The sequence below is a fragment of the Anas platyrhynchos genome, chromosome 2, assembly GCF_047663525.1.
Source record: "Anas platyrhynchos isolate ZD024472 breed Pekin duck chromosome 2, IASCAAS_PekinDuck_T2T, whole genome shotgun sequence".
Taxonomy (NCBI): Eukaryota; Metazoa; Chordata; class Aves; order Anseriformes; family Anatidae; genus Anas; species Anas platyrhynchos.
In genome coordinates this window covers 152,704,961-152,723,252 of record NC_092588.1, presented here as the reverse complement: position 1 = coordinate 152,723,252, position 18,292 = coordinate 152,704,961, and the positions used below count along the sequence as shown (strand labels likewise).

Here is an 18,292-nt window from a genome sequence, read left to right as displayed (position 1 = left end):
GAAGTTAACAAACAACAACAAAAAACTCTGAAAAGAAAAGGCAAACAAAAGCAAACTATATACGCCAAAACTTCAGAGGAATCTGTTAAATAGAGAAATCAAGCTTGGAGTTCAAAAATAAGAACAGGCACTTCATAAATTGTATATTCAGGGAGCCTGATGAGGTCTGGAAGCCCTGTCTCCCTAGGGAAGAGTTGTGAAGAAAGCAAAAAGTGATTGATCTTATCTAGTCACTTAAAAGTGAATTGATTATAAACTGTTCCCTTGATGATATCGAGTGATCTATGTTATCTGGTGTGGACGTGTGATTCATGCGTAGGCAAAGAGATTCAAATATCTTAATCTGAAAGTTAAATCCCAGCCCATACATTCCAGTGATTTCAAATAGGTCATCAAAGCATGATGTTTTGGAATAGCAAAATACTTGTTTTGGGAAAGCCATTATGTTTTAAGTGGAAGGTGTGATGATATGACCCAATTTTTTGTCCAACCCAAAGATCTAGTAATGTAACTTGTCAGAAAGCATGGCATTAGACCAGTGTTGCTGACACTTAATTCCATCATTGCACGTAAACCTACCTGAGTATCTCTTTGAGGGGAGGAGGTAGCGAGCCTTGTCAGTGTGCAGACAATGAGCTATGTTCTGCTTTTGTTTGGACAGATCTGGATGTGTGGAGGCAGACTCCTGATCATCCCCTGCTCCAGGGTGGGACACATTTTCCGTAAAAGACGTCCCTACGGCTCACCACGAGGCCAGGACACCATGGCTCACAACTCCTTGAGGCTGGCACATGTGTGGATGGATGAATACAAGGTAAGAACTGTTTCTAGGACGTGAAATAGTTATTAACTGGCGTGTTTGTCTAAGGACTGTATCACAGTGAGGTCTGTTGGCATTTCTAACAGGGTCTTGCTTCTGTATTCTGACTTCCTAATGTTAATCTTGGTACAGAATCCTAAATTCTGTAGGCTTGTGGTTTTGGTTCTGAGTGTTCAGATTTATTCCCTGTTACTTACGCTGCCTGCAGGAGATCCATTTTTATGTCTTTTTAAATGAAATAAAAGATGATGAATGAGTTTCTTGTAAGCTCCTCATTGTTTTGTGTCCAGATCAATATCATGTGGCAGCCGTATGCCTTCAGGTAGTTTCTGTGCTGGTGAGAGAGTGGTTTTGTTTTTTGTTTTTGTTTTTTGTTTTAATTAGCAGTCTGAGTCTTGGTCTGTGAGTTCAGTCGGGATCGACTTCTGGATTCAAGGGCAAGAGTGTTCCTTCTTTGTTTTCTTACTCATGCTTTTAAAAGTGAAGCCCAGTTCTCTGATACTTGGGGGCATTTTGCATTGTGAGACCATAGGATTTCCTTTCTGGCCAGCTCCTGTGGTCCCGACTATTTCTATACAAGCCATACTTTCTTAAATTTATATTCCTTAAAGGTCTATGTTTCAAAACCCATCCTTTATCTGGATGCCCTTTCACTTTGAGGAACCTATTAAGAGTCATTAATTTTTATCTCCATTCTCCATAACGCGTCGGTAGATTTGATCTATCGCTTTCCCTTTTATTGGTGTCTGGGCACTGTTGTTTTGTGATTAATGACGGCTTTCTCTGCAGCTTGGAATTGACTCTTTGTTGTTCCCAGCTAATACTGCTTTGTCCAAAGAGGACTTAAACTGCTGATTGTAGCAGTCCCTTATCACAGAATTGTGTTCTGACCTTTTCCAGCTGTTTCTAATCTAATTCCGCGATAGTTGCCAGAGACTGTCATTATGACAGATTTATGGTTGGAAGGCAAGCTCGGAGATATTTTTGTCTAAGTGATTGTGCGATGAACAGAACAAAGATAAGACAGAGGACCTGTTTTGCAGCAAAGAGCAAATATCAGCATTTAATAAATACAATTGCATGATGGAAGGCAAAGAGCAAAATTTACGCTTTGCTTTTGACAGTTACAAAATAGATCTCAGTTCACGCATACAATGGAAATAAAAATAAATAAATAAATCCTGAAAAGGTAGGATACTAAAATTTGAATTTAAACCAGAAAAGAGGCAACTGGAATAGCAGGGCTACTCTTTTGAAGCAGACCACTTTCTCATAGTAATGACCGGTCTGTTTCCAAACTTTCTCAGAGTTGTCCAACATTGCATTGTATTTGGTGCTTCCTCCTTCTTGGCTTTTAAAAAAGTGATGTATCAAGGCCATCTGAATGCTCGAAGGTCTTGATGAGGACAGACATGTGATGTGTCTTGAGATGATCTGGTCTGTTATCTCTAGTCTGGAGAAGGCACCAGGTAATTGAAAAGTGTCAGAACAACTCTACTGTCGGTAAATTCCAGGTGTCTAGCAGAGATGAATCTAACAAAGTACCACAGCTCAGTGCCCTGAAAACCGATTTTTAAATAATCCGATAAATGAATTGATGTAAATTACCATGCTTTTTCTATGAACTCTGTAAATCCATCTGGAATTAGACTCTGAGGGCATTTTTCTTCTAGTTCTGGTAGTAATATTGATGAATGAAATTCACTGAAATAAAACTCGAGCTCTGCAAGTTGGAAACCAGTAATTTGAAATTACTCTCCTCCCCTTCTCCCTCAACCTCTTTCTCTTAAATACAGGAGCAGTATTTTGCTTTGAGACCTGAGCTAAGGACGAGGAACTATGGAAACATTACCGACCGTGTAGAATTGAGAAAAAGATTGAACTGCAAATCATTTAAGTGGTATTTAGATAACATCTATCCTGAGATGCAAATATCTGGGCCCAATGCCAAAGCTCCGCAGCCAGTTTTTATTAATAGAGCACAGAAACGACCAAAAATAATCCAGCGTGGAAGGGTAAGATAACCTTTCTTAAATACAGAAGTCTGTCTTGAGAGATTCTTTTTCAGAAAGATTTGCTGAAATATAAGGAGAGTCTGTTTCTGTAAAGCACAGAGTTTTAGTTTTTGTAACAAATTGACTTGAAAGTAACTGAACGTGTGCCTTTTAAAAAAAGGTAAAAAGATTTTTAGGTCATCTTCAGAATAGATACTATTCAGTGAAGTTTCTTACCTTAAAGCTCTGAGTTACGAAGTTTTGGTGCCTTTAGAGTGTGCTTTCGTGGCTGTTGGATAAAGAGAGATTTGGCCTGAAATACTCATGCTCTGTTGGTTTGAGATAAGAGCGCAATATAATTGCTTTCTGAACTCACTGCTTTTGTTAGATAATTTTCTGCAAAGATGACCATTTGCACCTGATGGTGGCCTTTTTAGTCTCAGCTCCTAGATAATGAGCAAAAATGTCTTGCTCCCTTTTTTTTTTTTTTTTTTTTTAAGTAGAAAGGGAGAAATATATTTTGATGTGTATTCATGAAGGAAATCCTGTTAAAGATTCATGCCTTAGCTCTGACACCTGCCTTCATAGAGCTGTACAAAAGCAAAGCCAGCATGTATTTGCATCTGTTCTCTCCGGTGCCAGATCTGGCTAACGAGTGCTTTTTGTGCTTGCCAAAATAATGGAGAGCTTCCAACCTGATGCAACTTTATCAAGGCCCTCTCAGAGAGGACCTCTTGAACTAATGGATGTGGGCAGGGCTGTGCTAACCATCATCTGTCTCGGCAGCTGGCACCATTAAGTAGTGGTGTAGCACTCTCCACAAGGTAATGCAGTCTGCCTACTGACATTTGCTGGTCCTATAAGCACATTCAGGCTGGAGGACCAGAGCTCACAGGCAACCTATTGACATCATCAGATTTTTATTTCTGCTTGGAAGCAGCTGCCTGGGAAGCCACGACTCGTGTAGTATTCTTATAATTGTGTCCCAGCCAAGTTGTAAAGTTATTTATTAGGGCAAGCATGCTAACTTCCCGGAATACAACCGATACAATGAGCTGATGTTGTTATTCTGTTATTCCCCTAGTCACTCTTTTTTAATTTCTCTCCATGAAATTTAATGGCTTTCTGCTTTTATTCAGACAAGTTTAAGGAAAGGCTGATCTGGGGGGAGGCTACTGAGGCACCAAGAACAGTAAGGGGAAATCTTCCACACTGATTCTTTATGGTTGAAGTTGGAGGACAAACTCGGTGTATCCTTTAAGAAGAGGGAGACGAGACACAGAAAAATGCAGTTCCTGAGCTTGATTCTCTGGGGTTCGAGGATTATGCCCGGCATTGTGTGAGAGCGTGAGCCTTGGCTCTGATGGCTGCATAAACTAGTTCCAGATGCCTACAAGGAACAGAGCGATCAGCCAATGTCACCGCCGCCTGCCAGACTCTTCAGGGTTCGGGATGAATCACTCCAAATCCCAGCTTATTCCCAACAACTAATTGGGCCAGAGATAAGTGCTGGTTTGACAGCTGGGAAGAACTGTAATGATCACAAATCGTGACAGTTCTTAACAGTGTTATCAAACGCTGATCATTATGGCCAATAAAAACAAGGGGGGAAAAAAAATCATATAGAAGTCGCATAGCTGTGTGGTTTGAAAGCCTACTGTTGAGTGAGGAATGATGAAAATGAGATCTCTCCTCGAAGTCCCTGGGGTGTGAGGAAATGTTACTTAGAAGGTTTTGTGTAATTTGTTTCAGATGTGCAGAGGGAACAGGCGAAACATGGTGCACTTGCGGAGGCTGTTGTTGATGTGTCTTGGGACAGCTATTTCCAGAAACTGAGTTTAGAGCAGAGCATTATTTGCTGTTTGTGCTCTCTAATTTTTGCTGTCGTGTGATGGAGCAGCTTGTTCTTTTTATTACTGGAAATGTCTCTTGGTTTATAAAAATCTGCAGAATCAATACAAATGCCAAGGCAGCGATGTCTTGGTAATAAAATGCAACTGGCTAATTAGTCAGCCTGGCCCCAAGCTCAGGACAGCACATAGATACATCTCACTCTCCATCCAGCTGCAGATTGGGGGTAATTATTTTAATATCCACGCCAGATCTGCCACCCTGCCATCTCCCACACTTGCAAGGGTTATCAAACGTGTTCCCCAACACTTGAACTGGAATGGGCACTTGGGAGGTCCTTAAATTCATCCCTTCTGCCCTGATCTGTCACTACCTGGGACCTCTCTTTTGTGGAGGGTGAAGAAGGGAAAGAAACTTGACGGAGTACAGTCTGCATGTGCTGAGCCATGCTGTGTGTATTGCACTTGTAGCATAAAGGGAAAACTTGAACGTAATTAGAAAGCAAAATGGAACTATTTAATGCTGGCTTTTGTTCAAATTATCTGAAAAACAAAAGGGTGTTTTTAAAGGGAAGGAGAGTTCTTACTACATTCTGTGTGTGTCTGTGAGCACACTGTGCTTACAAAGTATTACCATATGCTCTGTTTGGTACGGGATGTTTGTTGTTTACTCTGCCCATCAAACTCTTTTCCTTTTGTAGCTGTATCACCTTCAAACCAACAAATGCCTGGTTGCCCAGGGCCACCCGAGTCAGAAAGGAGGCCTGGTAGTGGTTCGGGAATGCGACTACAACGATCAGAACCAGGTATGACATTCCTGATTATCCGAAGAGCTATCTTACAGACTTCTAATGCGCCTTCCTGCTGGCAAGATGCCGCGGTGTAACATCTCATCAGCCAGCAGGCTGATCCCAGAGCATTGTTCAAACCACAGCGCTGGCAGAGGAGGCTGTGGAACTTAACACTCTGCCTGCTGAGTGCTGGGTATCGTAATCTTCTGTCTTTATGGGCTGAATCTCCGTGTGTGGCTGAAGACTGTCCTCAAGAGGGGTTCGTAATCTGCTGATTGACACTTCAGAGTTTGTAGAAGCTTTCAGCCAGTTCCTCGTGCTGGATTCAAGGCAGCCTTCTCCTGGCCTGCTGTTCTTTGTGTGTTGTGCGGTAGTTTAGGGTGAATGAACATTTTATTGCTATTACTATATAGAAGGAATTCTAAGGAATTTAGAAAACACTTTCACATCCCACAGATGGGATGTGAAAATCTAACAAGAATTTGTTGTATCACTGCATGAAGTCTCTGCTATTCCACTTCTGTTCTTTCAGGCAACAGAAATTCAGGCCTCCAGTAAAAAGAAATCTCCAGGGTAGAGAGATTCTCACTGAATGCCTTAAAGACTCTTACCTAGCTAAGAGCTGCCTTGAGAGCATTATGGCATCCAAGTCTTAAAATCTAGATCTCATCTAAAGAGAAAAGCAGTCAAAGACACAAGGTAAATGGAGCAGGAGATGCAATGCAGCATAGCTTTATCAAAGGAGGGTTGTGCTAGACTAACCATGAAGTAGGCAGTAGCATTCAGGATATGGAAACTGCAAGAGCAGAAGCAGGATGATGTGTAGTAATCCAGCAAAATTGTGCAGTCTGTCAACTACTGGGACCTTCTGCTCCTGCCTGCGGTCTCACCAGCTGAACATGGCAGAGGAGGATGGTGTCAGGGTGAGTGTAGTTGGCTGTAGACACGTGTTTGAATCCTGTTTGACTCCTGGATGAACTGAAGGTGGAATGGGAATCAAGATTTGGGTCACGGAATGGCCTCTGACTGCGTAACTGTAACCAGCTGGCACCAGTAGTTGTACATTCATGGTGCCAGAGGTGCTAAGCTGCCTTTGGAGTCTTACAGCCTGTGAAGGAGAAAGCAGAAATGACTTCCCTGTGGATGATGTCCCAAGTAAGAACCGATGGGTCCTCACAGTTGGTTTCCCTTCTCTTCCATGTGCTGTTTCTAGTAGCGAACTGCCACATGGTTGGAGGAGGAAACCTGTTGTTTTTCCCCTTTATCAAAGCCTTTTTCTGATTTTTCTCCGGGAGACAGAAAACTTCAGTTAGTCTTTCGGTTTTGAGGAAGACAATGCTCAGATTGTTCTTCTCTGGCTTTTCTCATGAATTTGGTTTACTAGCAGTAAACCAAGCAATTAATTCTCACAAAAAAACAACTGGCTGTGCTATCTTTAACAAATATTTTGATCTTCACCCAAGTATGTTAACCAACACTATGGTATTCTGTCATTATACTTGTTTTGCTCTCCTAATAAATCCCAAGAGTACGTCAGCCTGCTGCCTTTCACATATTCTTGACCATTCTTGCTCTAGGTACATAAGAAAAAGAACGCTTAACAACTCCAGCTTATAAAATACAGCAAGAAACTTACTGAGTATTGCACGCCTTTGATTGCTATTTTTAGTAACACTAGCTGAAAAGGCCAGCAGCTATAATTTTTGCTCTAGAACCATCTGTTCTGTGCCTTCAGCCTTAATACAAAAGCCTGTGTTGGGTCTGGTGAAAGGCAGGTACCCAGGGTGCCCACCTACAGAAACACAACAATAACTGGACAATAGCCTTTGATTTTTTTTTTTGGTGTGTGTGTGTGTTTGTGTTTTTTCCATGAGCATTTAATTGTATTTTGACCTCCTGTAAGCTGTAAGCTCTTGGCATCCTGTGGCAGTGAGTACTGCAGCTTGGTTGTGCTTTCTGTGGAAATAATGTGATGCCACTTGGTGATGGTTTCCTCTGAAGCCAGTTATTTTTTCCCCAAGGAATAAGTTGCTGCTGTTCATCTCTTTCCAGGCTACTTTTGCTCTGTGAATACTTGAAAAATACACGGTACTGCTCAGTAAGAGGAAGGATCAAGGTGAACTCTACTTGGGGGAGCATGCAAAGGGCTGGGAAACAAAACTGAGCCTTCTTGAGACTCATTGTCACAGCTCTTTTGACTGGAAGGTGGTTGTCTGTGTAATTTTGTAGTTAGAAATAGCACAAGTAGGAGAAGTGAGAGGATTCAGTAGTGCAAAAAGCCTGAGGTAACAGAAGCTGAGATTCACAAATACTGAATGTGAATTTTGCAAGCTGAAGACTAACGTGGAATGGAAAGTTGTAGTTGAGGTGTGGTCGAGTGGAGGGAGTGCCAAGCTTGCCGAAGTAAACTCTCCTTCTTGTCTGACCTCCTTCTGAACACCATAAAAACTCAGGTGTCAAAGGAGTCTAAAAATACTTAAGGACTTGAAAAGATCAGACGTGATCTCTCATAATTTCATCTTGCATGAAAAGAAGCCTTAAAAAACAAACCGTGGAGTGGATTCTACTCAAAACCATCATGTCTAAGGTTAATCAGATGGTGAGGAGATGTCAAGGATGCTGGAGTACTTTGTACTAGAGCCTGCCCCAAAGGAAAAGAAGTGAGTTACTGACAAACTTGGAAGAGGAGCATTGAAGAATGAAGGTTTTGGAAGGAAGCATAATGGCCAACACAGGACTAACCGGTGGGAGTGTTTGTGATCTGGCATTGGGCTGATCTGGCATGGGTTTGTCATCTGTCTGATGCCTGCTTGCCTTTTCCCGACCCAACTGCTTAAAGCCAAGTTCCTTTTCCAAAAAATCTCCTCACAGGCTGCTGAGTTATGTGTATTTTTCTACTCCTGCTTAGAAAGAGGTTATTCTCCTCTGTGCATTTGCTTCATTTGGATAATTCCAGGTTTCTATAACTTAGCAACATCTTAAGCTTTAAAAATACGACTGTCGCCAGTCAGGCTGGGAAGTGGCCAGGTCTGCGAGCGTGTGCCTCTGTGCTCTGTTCAGCGGGACTCTGAAAGAGAACAGATTTGGGCAGGAAAAAAAAACTCAGAAAAGCTCTGTTAACACTGCTGTAGAACTTCATAAATGTCAGCATGCACACTTCAGTCTCTGGACCACGTGTCTGGAGTGTGAAGCTATGCCAGTTGGCCAGCCCTGCCTTTTCCTACACCCCTTGGCACTCTGAAAGCCAAAGGGCAGCCTGGTGCTTCCATACAGCCTTGAAATATTTGTTCCTTAGGCAGCAGAGGGAAGCTCCCTGCCCCTACTGCAGCTTCCTTGGTTTGTTTATTTGCCCTAGGTTGGGGTCCTGGGTTTTAATGCAGTTGCCTGTATTGATGTTGGACCTTAAGTCTTACATAGTTGACTCGATTTCTCAAAAGGAGATGGTAATGTGGGGTCATCCTCCTAGGCTGAGGCACCACTTGAGCCCTCTCCTCACTTGAATTTCCTCTAGGAGTTCAGCTGGCTGTTAGATGTTTACATTAATCACTGTGTGAATCTTCTACTGAAGGAAAAAAAACAAACAAACAAACACAAAAACACTCATGTGGCCCTGTGTCTCTTTATTATGATTTATATATTTAAAAAAAAAAACCCTCTGTGCTGTATAGGGGTTTATGGAGCAAAGCAAATGCTGGCAAGGGGCCTATCCTGCACCATTCACCAACCTAAATCCTATTTAACCCTAACTTAGATCACTGGTGGCGTGGGGAGAAGTTTCTCCTTAACATCTGCCTCTTTGCTTGTATTTGAAAATAGAAGCAGGCTGTCACAGTCTGCTTGCATCCCAGTTTTTCCCTTTGCCTCCAGTGAAAAGGGTGAGAGCTCTGCGGCATGTGCAGCAGTCAGGGTGGCCCTGGGGACAGCAAGTCACAGTGCTGCTCTCAGCAGCAGGATCTGGGCACACCTCCACATCTACAACCACAACTGTGCATGGGATGCACTCCTAGGTGGTAGGAAGTGGATGCCCAATGAAAATACCCTGTAACTTGTCTTTTTTTTTTTTTTAATAATAAAAAAATGCCCAATTTATAGTAGGAGATACATAGGAAGGACAAGGCAAGCCATCAGCCAGAACTGAGCTTTAAATCCCAGGCTGGTTCCTTACTGGTCACAGGCCAACCTTCTGCTGCTGGGCTTGAGCCTGAAGCCAAGCAAATCATGGACAAAAAAGCAAAGGAGAGCAGATTGTTTTCCTTGTAGAAAGATTTTGCCAACCTATTTCATGGACTTCTGTGTGCTCGGTGCTGTTCCTGCCAGCCTGTAACACTGTGAGCTAAACATCATCCTGCCCCTGTCAGCAGCAACCTACTCAATAAATTTTGGAGTGTGCAAAGGCTTCAGTTACACGATAAAACCCCACAGCCTGGCTTTGCTTTCCCTGTGTTCAAATCTGTTACCAGTCTGCAAGGTCACAGTGGTACCCCAGTCTGAATTTGGAGCCATAACGTGTCCCAAACCTGGGCATATTTTTCTCCTTCATTTGTTTCCTACCCTAAATGCCTAATTAATCTGAATTGCACAGGATTTCAGTGCTGTTCTTTGCTGTTCCTCAGCCTCTGATTAACGTGGTGCCACTGCAGCTTTGTCTCCGTTCTCACCACCTCCACCTGCTGCTGGGGTTTGGCACCGTCCTTGTTCTTCTTTCAGCAGGAATAATGTTCTGGCGAGTCCTGCTCCCTCTTCCTTTCCTCCTCCTCTTTAATCTTGACATGCTTTCTTTCTCAGGACAGGGTTTAAACCAAAAAAGTGTGTTAGAGAGCACAGAGCTCCTGAGGCTGGGACAAATACTACTGTGACACCCGCATTTCTCCAAGGGAGCCGTTCCCATTCAATAGGCAGCAGGTTAATGAAGGAGCTGCGTGCTTCTCCATCCTGCTGCCCACCTGAGGCATTGTCCTGAAGCACAGCTCCACCCAGCAGCTTGCGTGTGACCCCATCAAACCACCCAGCAAGCAGGGATCAGGATTGTTTCTATTTGCTTGATTTTTGCTGCCTGGAGTTCGATGTTTTATACACTGCATGAAACTTGTGCAGACTTGCAGGGACATAAGGGGCAAGGAGGGCAGCTCCTGCAGTGCAACCAGACAGAGGGCCCTGCCTCCTCCAGCCCTAAGTCATGTTCAGCAAGCCAGCGAGAGCCAGCAGAGGTTGGGCACCAACTGCAGCAACCAAAGGTGACTGGTGGTTTACCCCAGCACCACAAATACTTCCTCGTGTCACGTTAACACGTGGGAGAGGGCACGCTGATGGCTGCAGAGTGTCCCTGCTGGCTGTTAGAGGTGCGGTGGTTTTCAGCGTGACAACAGAGAAGCCTCCTGAAGGAATTGTGTGAATTCAGGAACCCAAGCATGATCTTGGAAACATGAATCCGTGAATTCTTGCTTTATCCAGCTCGGCCTTGGAGAGGTGTCTGGGTGTGGGGCGTTGCTGTGGGAGGCTGGGAAGGCAACTGAGCACTGCAGCTGCATTTTGGTTGCTGGAAAAAAGGCAGAAAGCAGCGCAGGGTGCATCTCTGACACCTGAAAACTCTGTGATAAACGCTGTGATAAAAGTCTTTCTCCTTCTCCTCTCAGGTCTGGGTTTACAACGAAGACCACGAGCTGATTTTGAATAATCTCCTTTGCCTGGATGTGTCGGAAACGCGCTCGTCCGATCCGCCTCGTCTCATGAAATGCCACGGCTCTGGAGGCTCCCAGCAGTGGACGTTTGGGGTAAGCGGCAAGTGGCAGTACCACTAACAGGACATTTGGGTCGGGTTTAATTATGACTATACCTGAGATTAATTACCGAGCCAGTTGTGCTGCACTGGGCCTGGCCCACAGTTGAGGCAGTGTCAGCCCCCGTAAGCATCAGTTTCAGCTTCAGTTTGACAGCAGAGTAGGACGCAATTGTAGTAAAGGAATCCCATCTGTGTGCCTCTCTTCTAGAAGAACAACCGCCTCTACCAGGTCTCCGTGGGGCAGTGCATGAAGGTGGTGGACCCGCTTAGCCACAAAGGGTACGTGACCATGGCCATCTGCGACGGGTCCCTGCCTCAGCAGTGGCATTTTGAGAGCTGAGCCAGCCAGCCCGGAGCGCCGAGCCAAGACCAGGAGCCCCTTCAGCCCCTCAAGGTCCCTCTGGAGGGCTCTGCGAGGAGCCCTTTGCTGCTACCCCCACCACGGCCATCGCAAGGACCCCACAGAGATGTCCCGCTGCGAGGCACTGCGCTGCGGGCGCTCACTGGCCCCGAGTCGGGCACAGCAGGAACAGCAGCAGCCCTGCTACAGACCCACTACGGTCCCTCGGACTGTCCTGGATAACTGAACTGTTTTTAAGTAAGAGAAATTATTAGAGCGGTGTAATTTAAATCGTGAGATTTTAGCCTTGTGGATCTTTTGAATGACAGAGTCATTTTTGAGTATTTCATGCGCAGTATCTCATTAATTTACATGTGTTTTTTTTTAGTATGGTTTTACTGGCCAAATTATTTTACTTCATCTGGAAAATATTTTTATTCCCTTTTATCTTCTGAAAATTGTCATTTGCAGTATTTAAATTTAGTTCTTTTAATTTACAATTTTAGGACGTTTCATGTAGTTTAAATTCTTAGCTGTCATTCGTCACCCCATATTTAAAAAAAAAACAGAAGTAACTATTACAAAGTCTATTTTGATGACCCATGACAGTAGCTGCATTTAAAATAAAGGATCATTTTTTTATTAACCAGCATGGCTGTACTCTTTGTAGCCATCGGACCAGAAGGCACCAGGTAGGAGGCTGATGCAAACCAGCATTCACACAACTTCCCTCTGTTTCACTCCCTTTTCCTCCCAGATTTTCTTCCTTTCTCACCTCTGAAGGGTTTGATGGGTAATTTCTGTTTTTCTTCCTCTCCACTTCTCTGTTTCCTTCCCCACGTTCCTTTATTTCACTTGTTACCTTTCCTTGACGTCCTGCTTCAGCCCCAAATACTTCTTCAGCGTGTGTGGAAGCTGCTGCAGAAAAACTTTTTTTACACACCACATTTTTTTCTTAGCGTGTGGCCTTCTCCATCATGCCAGAGCTGGGGAGGTGCACTGTTGAAATAACAGCAGCATTGGAGCGGCCTCGCCCTCTAACTCGGGCAGCAGAAACGTTTTCCAGGCACACCAATGCTCTGGCATCCCGTTACTGACATTTGGGCAGCGGGAGGCAAGGAATGATGCTGTTGGAGTCATTACAGACTGAGCCTTCCTGCGGAGAGGACGGAGTCACCTGGGACAAGTTGTATTGGGTCCTTCAGCGGGCAGCCAGGAGGGGAGAAGAAGGGCAAGAGAAAGACAGCGAGCAGGTAAGAGCAGCCCCTTGCTGCTGGCAGATGTTTGCCTCGTTCAGCAGGAGCAGAAGCCGAGTCCCAGCGCAGGGAGGAGCCAGGTAGCCAGCCTGGAGTTATAAACCTCAACAGTTGGCTCAGGTGGATTTTCCTCCAGATAAAGCGCTGTAAAGTAAGTCAGACGCCAGCCAGATCCTTCCTACCCAGAAACGCCCCTGAAAACAACCCCAGACCCACAGGGGATGCATTTCAGGCATCTCAGCAGCTCGCTGGGGCCCTCGCAGTAGAGCCTGGAGTCTCGAGGCGGCTCCTGGTGCAAGTGGCCTCCCGCTGATCGCTGGTGGTGAGGGCAGCACCTCAGCAACAACAGCTCCAGGTGGGTTTGGCAGGACAGAGCGAGGCCTCTCGTTGCACAGCTGCCTGTTTCCACAGGGACCTGGGTGATGTCTGTGTTGCTACAGCTGCTCCCAGCTGCAGGGCAGCTTTTCCTGCAGCCTGTGATTTTTTTTTTTTTTTTTTTTTTTGCTGTCAGGTTGGCTGTGCACTAGCCCAGCTCTGTCCCTTTGCTGTGCTGCCAAAAAAACAAACAAAAACAAAAAGAACCAAAGGCTCAGTCAGGCAAAGCAGATGTTCTATTTATCTACGGTCTCGGTCTAGTGCCACAGTGAATTTTTGACCTTTTGCTGCTCTGTGAGGCAATGTGGGGGCTGCTTTCAGAACCAGCTCCGTGCACGTGGCCGTCAGGCCTGCTATAACAGACAAGGCCATACGCTGATGGACTGCAGCTGGCTTGCAGCTTAATATACATCATCTACCTCCCTTTTGCTATAAATATGACTTATTTTTATCCCCATGCATATTAACTACATAAAAATGTTTTTAGTCTTTCCCTTTGAAGGCCGGGTACCCCTCCTTCCACGTGGCTCGTGGCTGCTCTTCTACCACGTGCAAAGCCAGATGCTGCCTGCAGGCGACACGCCTGATCCCCACGCTTGCTGTGCTGGGCCTGGAGCCATGGCCAGAGCTGGGGGGGGGGGCCAGGAAGGGGCTTAGGCTGCCCACGAAGGGCTCCCCTTGCCCACTGCACTGCTCTAAGGCCTGAGGCACAGGGGTGGTTTCAGGAATGAGGTGGCACAGTGGCGTTTTGGAGCACCGCGTTTCTGCAGTGAAAGGTTGCTGCTGGCCAAAGCCAGTGCCTGGTCAGTCACCCTCCTCCCTTGGTCAGATTTTGGTGATGAGCGTTTCTACATACACCCACCCTGAGTCAGTTACATGGTCTCTGCATGTGTTGCCTGACTGGGTGGCATTTGGTTTTCTTCCTGTGTCTGAGTGACCACTTACAGCTGCTGACAGGGATTTGGCTGGGCAGGAGGAGGACACCACTCGGGCTGCTTGCAACCAGCTCCAGCTCAAAGGACAAAGGAGGAGAAGTCAAACACAAGGGAATGGCATCGCTTCACTGCCTCCAGGGACGTGGCATCGCGGAGTAAAACTGAAGGTGCAGGGAGCGTGGCAGAGCAGGGGAACACCACTCACCCCCTGCATTCTCCACTGCTTCACGCTGCTGGAAGACACCGAGATCCAGAGATGACTAGAAGGCAGACACCCCGAATGAAAACAGGAGGGTAATAATTTATAGATGTAAAATATTTTTATTTGTAAATGCTGATCTTCTAAATCTGTTTCCACAAATTCCAAAACCCATAACACTCTGTATACTTCAAAAAATTCTTTTTTTTTTGTGTTGTTTTTGTTTTTTTGCCAACATTAGATACTATTATACAGAACAGAAAAAACTGTAGGACAAATACTGGTAGGATGTTGGAATATTGTACAAGAGAAGAAAAATATTCAAGAAACAATTTCATACAGCTATTTATCAAGAGAAAAATATATACAATTGATTTATTCTGTAAGATAAAAATACATCATGCCATATACATTACAAGTTCAGAACTGTATTACTGAATATACCAACAGTTTACAGTCCACTTTAATTGTGCACACAAAAAAAAAACTTCATTTTTTTTTATATTTAGTCTGTGAAGTGTCAGTACCAGAATTTTAAGTACAAAATAAAAAGCTAACCTGGTTCAAAATGCTGATTAAATTTCTACAAGCAAACACAAAACAGTGTTTATTTTTTTTTAAAGAAATGTAAACAAAAACAATCCATACAAACACATCTTTAAATTACATTTTCCAAAACCCTATTGCCAGCGTCCTGCAGCTGCAAGCACATTACATCTAATTTTTTTCCATGTTTTCCTTTTAAGAAGGCTATCATATCAGACTTAAGCTCCAACTACATGATTCTATGCTGTTTACATGATTTAATGTAGGCTGAACAGTCACCTAATCTTGACTACTTTTGCTGAAGAAAAAACGATGTTCAGCCTCTATTTTGGGTGGTTTTAGCAGTTATTCACAGTTATCACAAATTTTAAGCACAAAAAACCTGACTTAAGAAATAGGGATGCAACAATATAATACAAATAAAATTAATCTAAATTACCCAAACATCTACAAAAGTCTTATTGGTAATATACATGCCCTGTACCAGGCTTAAGGTTTACTTAAAAAAATTCTAATAGACCACAGTTGAGACTGCTTGAAACATAAAAAACCCTCTCTCTTTAAATTGAGATTTTGGTTATTCCGTAATTGTAATCACATGTCTGTTAATACATGAGATCATATTGTAACATCCCTATTGACATTTTATAATAAGCACCCGAACTGCTGCAGAGTCTGGTAGCATTTGGTCAATAACTATTTTTATACTGTATTTTTTTTTTCTCAAAATATTTACACTTTTGTACAAAGTAACAGAGTTTGTTAGTTCTGCAGGTAACAGCAGCAGCTTGGCTTTCTTCTAACTTTCTTTTTAAAAATAGCTTCATTCACTTATTCAATAATAAATACAAAAAGGTTCTCTTATTTTACAGAAATCAAAAACTACAATAAACTGACTCATGGAATCAAGTATTTAAATGTATTTTAGTGCAAGTTATTTTTCCCTTAGCTCTATCCCTAAGGAAGTCGTTTCAGTACATTCCTTGTTCAGTGGTGTCTACTTTTATTTAAAATTTTTCTTTAATTAGAGGGCCTGCCCCTTTATCAAATAAGGCTGTGGCCAGCACTTTGGACTTCTCCCTTTCGCTGGTGATTTCAGTCTTACATTCATATATGCCCACCTGCACTTCCGCAGGTCAGCCATCAGTTCTTTGCCCAAGTTCAACAGTTTCTCCTTAGTGAGCTCAAAAACAAAAGTGCTGGACCATTCTGTTAAATCAGTTTAACCTCCACATGTCTGGAAAGTTAGCTTCAGATTTTGCCGGCTTGCTTCTGGTGCTTGTTTTTCCTTTTTTTTTTCTTTTTTTTTTTTTTCTTTTTTAAATACTTGAGTAGAAATGTGTACTTCCAGAAGTGATTTTTTTCTTCCCTTCAAAAAGGCAACAATTTTATGTCGACAAAATCAAAATGTGAATCACTTCTTCCTAGGGACAAGCAACCCTCAAAAGACAGCAAGGAATGCATTCTAGTTCATCCATTTTCGGCAGTTTACAGCTCCACAGTGACATGGAATCTTGTGCTGGTCATCTTCAAAATCAAACTTATAGTCATAGCAAAGCTGGAAAAAGATGCAGGAGACTGGTTACCAAAAATTGATTTTACTACATCTTCCCTTGTACCTACAGCTTAAATTCATCAAACACTGCACCTGTAGGAGCTGGCAAGATTTAACATGGAAAAGGGGAGGGGAAATGTCAGTCCTCCCCATCACAGCACAAACAATTGGTGCTGGTGGCTGTAGGAATTGGGTAAATATCTAGAAATGAACATAAATGGCAACAGTGATGTAGAAATAAAGGAGGCAGCCCTACCTCCTCCCCTTTCTGGATTCTCCTGCTGGAGCTAATGATGATTTTGTGTCCTCTCTCAAAAGTCACCACCTCAGCCACGCAGTTAGGTGCACACGAATGGTTGATATACCTATGAAAAGAGAGTTTGAAAAAGGTAACCTTTTAAGAAAATGCATCATGAGACAAATCTAAACCAAACCTTAGAATGACCTTAGCTTCAGGTGTGCATTGACTTTCCAGATAAAATTATATTACTCTGTACTTGTTTCTTTACCTAGAAAATGCCAAAAAAAATATGAAATGTTAAAAAAAAATCCACTTTCTTCATAGCTGCCATGAAATACAATCAAAGATGAGTAAAGCTAATGAAAAAGATGACATTATTTCAGTGGGACGGTATAAAGACTGAACGTGCCAGCCTGCAGAGTAGAGGCCATTGGGAAAAGCACAGACTTGAGTCCCTGAACAAGCAGCCCCCAGGGAAGGGGACAGGGACAGCTCTCCAGAACGAGGCCAGGGATCTCTCCAGAGCCACCCACCTTGCAGGACCTCCCGTCAAGGTAGCGTCGATGACGTGGTCATTGTCAATGCGGAACATGTACACCCCGCGATTCTGGAAAGAATTGGGGAAAAAAGGAGATTTTAATTAATTGTCGATGATTAAAACCAAGCAGCAATGTGGGTTATCTCGAAGTGTTCCACGAACATCGTCAGACACCCACTGGCTCGCTGGGGACAGTGATGCACACACTTCGTCTGCCAGTGGCAAGCTGCCATTAACCTCACTGCTTTTTGAGGGATTGGATGGGTCAGTAACACACAGCTGTCAAATTAGTATTTCCCTCCAACAGTGTACTAATAGCTCGGGTTTCTTCAAGTGCTTCGCAAATGTGTATTAACTGTTACAATACTGCGATGTTACGCAAAGGGAATTGCTTTAAATGTAAAGTTCTCATTAAAAATTGAGGTCCTGACATCTCTCTAAAAGCTCTTTCTTTTTCCTCCAGGAATGAGAATATGCATTACCTGCCTGGCTGGGGTGCTGCGAGGTTTATTAAACATTTAAGTACTCTGAGGTCCTTTAATAAGAAACTAGCCTCCTGTGGCTGTACTTTTAGCCTACTGCATTTAGAGCACAGCAGCACACAGAACTGAGGGGACCTGACTCCTATTGCCTGCTGCAGCCATGGCTCACGTCTCTTCATGATCCACAAATTCATCCGACAAACAGTGAGCATTTGTCTTGGGATACAACGATAGAATGGGAAAGGGGAAAGAAATGGTGAACAAACACCAGCCCGTACCTGAGATTCGTAAAGCTTCTCTTTCCTGTTTGCCACCTCATTGCGGATAATAGTTCCGATATATTCAATGACCATAGTGTGCTTTTCAATGTCTCTAGCAGCATACAAGCCCAAGCCCTACAAAAAACAGGTGGTGATTTAGAATTTCATAATAGATTTACATTTACAACTGCATTCCTCAGCATGCCCCAAAACCACTCCTGCAGAAAATCATGTGAAAAGAAATTTAAACTACCCAGAAAGGATGAAGTAGCACAGAAAAGCAACTCGTGTTGTAACAATCCGGATGAAAAACTCAGGTTTACAGAAAAAT

The 18,292-nt window shown here is 43.6% G+C and overlaps 2 protein-coding genes across 20 annotated transcripts in view; one reads left to right on the top strand and one right to left on the bottom strand.

Annotated features, from left to right (window-relative positions):
• The window catches only part of GALNT11 (polypeptide N-acetylgalactosaminyltransferase 11), a 42,772-nt gene extending 30,552 nt beyond the window's left edge, over positions 1-12,220 (top strand). For 5 of the 6 annotated variants that reach the window (XM_027450416.3, XM_027450421.3, XM_038174687.2 and 2 more), the window contains exons 8-12: positions 662-814; positions 2,617-2,835; positions 5,366-5,470; positions 11,089-11,226; positions 11,443-12,220. In XM_027450416.3, the coding sequence (XP_027306217.2) occupies positions 662-814; positions 2,617-2,835; positions 5,366-5,470; positions 11,089-11,226; positions 11,443-11,574 (747 nt within the window). In that variant the 3' untranslated portion in view covers positions 11,575-12,220. Of the gene's footprint in view, positions 1-661; positions 815-2,616; positions 2,836-5,365; positions 5,471-7,507; positions 9,261-11,088; positions 11,227-11,442 lie in introns of those variants that run through there. The other variant, XM_027450422.3, reaches the window with a different exon arrangement.
• A 2,221-nt stretch (positions 12,221-14,441) lies between these two features.
• KMT2C (lysine methyltransferase 2C) overlaps positions 14,442-18,292 on the bottom strand; it is a 195,964-nt gene continuing 192,113 nt past the window's right edge. For all 14 annotated transcript variants that reach the window (XM_072033849.1, XM_072033848.1, XM_072033844.1 and 11 more), the window contains 4 exons: positions 17,980-18,096; positions 17,215-17,288; positions 16,697-16,805; positions 14,442-16,443 (listed from right to left, as the gene is read on the bottom strand). In XM_072033849.1, coding sequence (XP_071889950.1) covers positions 16,351-16,443; positions 16,697-16,805; positions 17,215-17,288; positions 17,980-18,096 — 393 coding nt within the window. In that variant the 3' untranslated portion in view covers positions 14,442-16,350. The remainder of the gene's footprint in view (positions 16,444-16,696; positions 16,806-17,214; positions 17,289-17,979; positions 18,097-18,292) is intronic.